At 53.2% G+C, this 2,827-nt stretch overlaps 1 protein-coding gene across 1 annotated transcript; it reads right to left on the bottom strand.

Moving 5' to 3' along the window:
- Positions 1-306: 306 nt before the first annotated feature.
- Ccl17 (C-C motif chemokine ligand 17) lies at positions 307-2,008 on the bottom strand. The gene is made up of 3 exons (XM_021220779.1): positions 1,896-2,008; positions 1,134-1,251; positions 307-588 (listed from the first exon to the last, which is right to left on the bottom strand). The coding sequence occupies exons 1-3, from the start codon at positions 1,993-1,995 to the stop codon at positions 495-497; spliced, it is 312 nt and encodes a 103-aa protein (XP_021076438.1). The 5' UTR covers positions 1,996-2,008; the 3' UTR covers positions 307-494.
- Between the last annotated feature and the right edge of the window lie 819 nt (positions 2,009-2,827).

The following is a 2,827-nucleotide window of genomic DNA, read 5'->3' as shown; positions in this document are numbered from 1 at the left end:
ATTGGGACACTTGGGGTACAGAGATGACAGGCCCTCCTTGGGATTCCTTTGGGCACTTTCCATGGGGTACAGAGGGAGGGGGACACTTGTGAGGGTCCTGCTGGGCTCCTTGACCACCTCTGCTCTGCCCTGCCCTTGACCACGTCTCCCCAGTCCCACCTCTCATTTGTATGGGGCCACGTCTCCCTCTCAGCTTCAGGTAACCTGGGCAGAGCAGGCACAGCTGTCCTGTGAGGACTCTCCCAGTGTGATCAGCCAGCATGGAAGGCGTTCTGCACTGTGGGGACAGGACGCACTGACCCAGTCTGAGGGAGGAAGGCTTTATTCAGTGCTTTGTGTGCGTGTGTGCCTGTAGCACATCAGAGTCCATAAAAAGGGGACAGGAACTCCTGCTCTGTGGCTGCTCTTGGACTCCATTGGACACAGGCCGCTTTATGTTGAGACCATGGACAGCAGCCCTGGCGTCTCCGAATGCCTCGGCGGCAGCGGGAAGGTCACGGCCTTGGGGGTTTCAGGAATCTGATAGCCTTCTTCACATGCTTGTCTTTGGGGTCTGCACAGATGAGCCTGTCCTGGACAGTCACAAACCTATGTAGGAGAAAGCGGTGAGTAAGACCCGGGGAGACCTCCAGGGCTCAGCCACCAGCCACATCTGCATTGACCTGAACACAGCTTCCCGGGTAAGAACTGGATGACATTACAGACGCCATTAGCGATTCTTTCCTACTGGGACCCTGACTCCATCCCAGCCTCCCTAGGGAGGGCTATAGGACTTCATGCCTGACACCTCTCCTCAGAGCACCTTGAGCCTGAGAGAAAGAGCCTCAGGCTGAGTGTTAGCCTCTACTCAGCCCAGACCCAGAGCGAGAGGTGACAGTATTACTGCCTACTGGCTCTGTTACCTGGGATGTCCTATCCATCTTGGAAACTCAGTTTCACCATACATAAAGAGGTTGGACCCCCTCAGCTGTGTGGGGTACAAGAGCGTCCCTGGGTGCCCAAAGCTGCCAGCCCAGGGGAATAGGGCTTGCCCTCTCCTTCCTTCTTTCCCAGTGGCTTTCCTGGGCACTCCAAGGTCCACCCACTTCCCACTCTGGGTTCTGGGCAGAGGAGTGGGACAGAGGGATACTCACACGATGGCATCCCTGGGACACTCCACTGAGGTCTTATACCAGCTCACCAACTTCCTGATAGGAATGGCCCCCTTGAAGTAATCCGGGCAGCACTCTCGGCCTACATTGGTGGCTCGAGCTGGAAGAGCAATAGGAAGCAGGTGTCTTAAGGGTCAGGCGGTGTGCCTGAGAACCCATGGAATGTTCTGATGTAGGCCTGTGTGAGCCTGTGGGTGGGAACTGCATGTTCTTCTCTTTGTTCCTGGTGTGTGTGTGTGTGTGTGTGTGTGTGTGTGTGTGTGTGGTCTCCTTGTGTCTGCAAGTTTGCATATTCATCTGTGTGTGTCTGCATGTGCAGCTGTCTGAATCTAGGAACCTCATTTCAACTCCCCGTTCTAAACTAAATATAAAAATCTTTTCATACATTCTTGGAACCAATTCTCCGTTGTTATGTTGTTCCCTGATGAGACATGAAGCCCATTAATGAAACAAATGGTAGCAATTCTGAGAATTGTTCGTTCTGCATCATGAGCCCACAATCAAGGCCACTATGTCCTAGCATCTCAGAATAAGGTGTGTGTCCAGGTCAGTGCCTGATATCACCCCCAGCACCCCCAGCATCCTTAGAACCATTATCCTTCCTCCAGTGCTCCTGTGGCCACCCCCTGGTGACCCCTGTTAAGAACAGACAGGGTATAAGTCACACAGCTTGTGTCTCTGCCTTGGTCTCTGTGTGGGTGAACGGTTCCCACCTGCCCCATCCTGTCTGTGCCTGACTCTCACCAGCTCTGGCATGCTGCAGGAAAGTCCCCAGGAGCAGGACAGCCAGGAGCAGCATCTGAAGTGACCTCATGGTACCAGAAGCCGAGGTGAAGGTCTTCATGGGTCCTTGTGCTTGTCTTGGTGCCCAGCGTTGAGGTGACCTATTTAACCTCTCTGGAGGTCATCCCACGCCTCCTGTCCCCTCCTATAATCCTTCCAGATTAGAGAAATTCAGAGAATTTGAGATAACTTAGTAGAAGCCCAGCTTGGGAATGTTTGTGGCTTTCCAGAGAATGGTCACTCGACTCAGGACAGGGGAGGGGGTCTGCGTCTGGGGTAACAACAATGACTTACTTCTCTTTTCAAAGGGAACATTTCTTGGTTCCTCTATTAGCAGGATCCAAGGCCTCAGCCTCAACTCATCTCAACCCTTGTCCTAGTACTGGTGAACTCCCTTTGTGCCTGGTACCCTGTGGAGGCAGGGTAGGGGCCCAAACAGAGATGGTAGGGACTATGCCAGTCAGGGCTCTAGGGTCCAGAAGGTCCACAGGAGGGTGAGCAGGTTACAGGGATGTTCAGTAGAATAGTCCCATCCTATTTTGAGGAGAGGAACCCAGAGGCTCAGCTGAGCCTGTCTTCCTGTCCTTCCCCAGACTGGCCCTTACCCCAGGAGGCTAAGCTGAGCGGGGCTTTAATCACTGTGTATCTACATGTGTGCTTCAGTGGGTTGGAAAGCTCAGCTCCCAGAAATAGAACACCACCTCGCTTCTTCTATGAGCAGAATGAATGGAGGGAGGGAGGGAGGGAGAGAGAGAGAGAGAGAGAGAGAGAGAGAGAGAGAGAGAGAGGGTGATGCTCAACTCTATAGGATCTGAATGCCAAAGGTTGCCCTAGAAGCCCGTAGAACATCTCCAGGCCTCAAGCAGACTGTTAAAAAACCTGTGTGGAATGTT

This window comes from Mus pahari, chromosome 20 (assembly GCF_900095145.1).
Source record: "Mus pahari chromosome 20, PAHARI_EIJ_v1.1, whole genome shotgun sequence".
NCBI lineage: Eukaryota > Metazoa > Chordata > Mammalia > Rodentia > Muridae > Mus > Mus pahari.
This window is presented reverse-complemented; position numbering and strand designations above follow the sequence as displayed.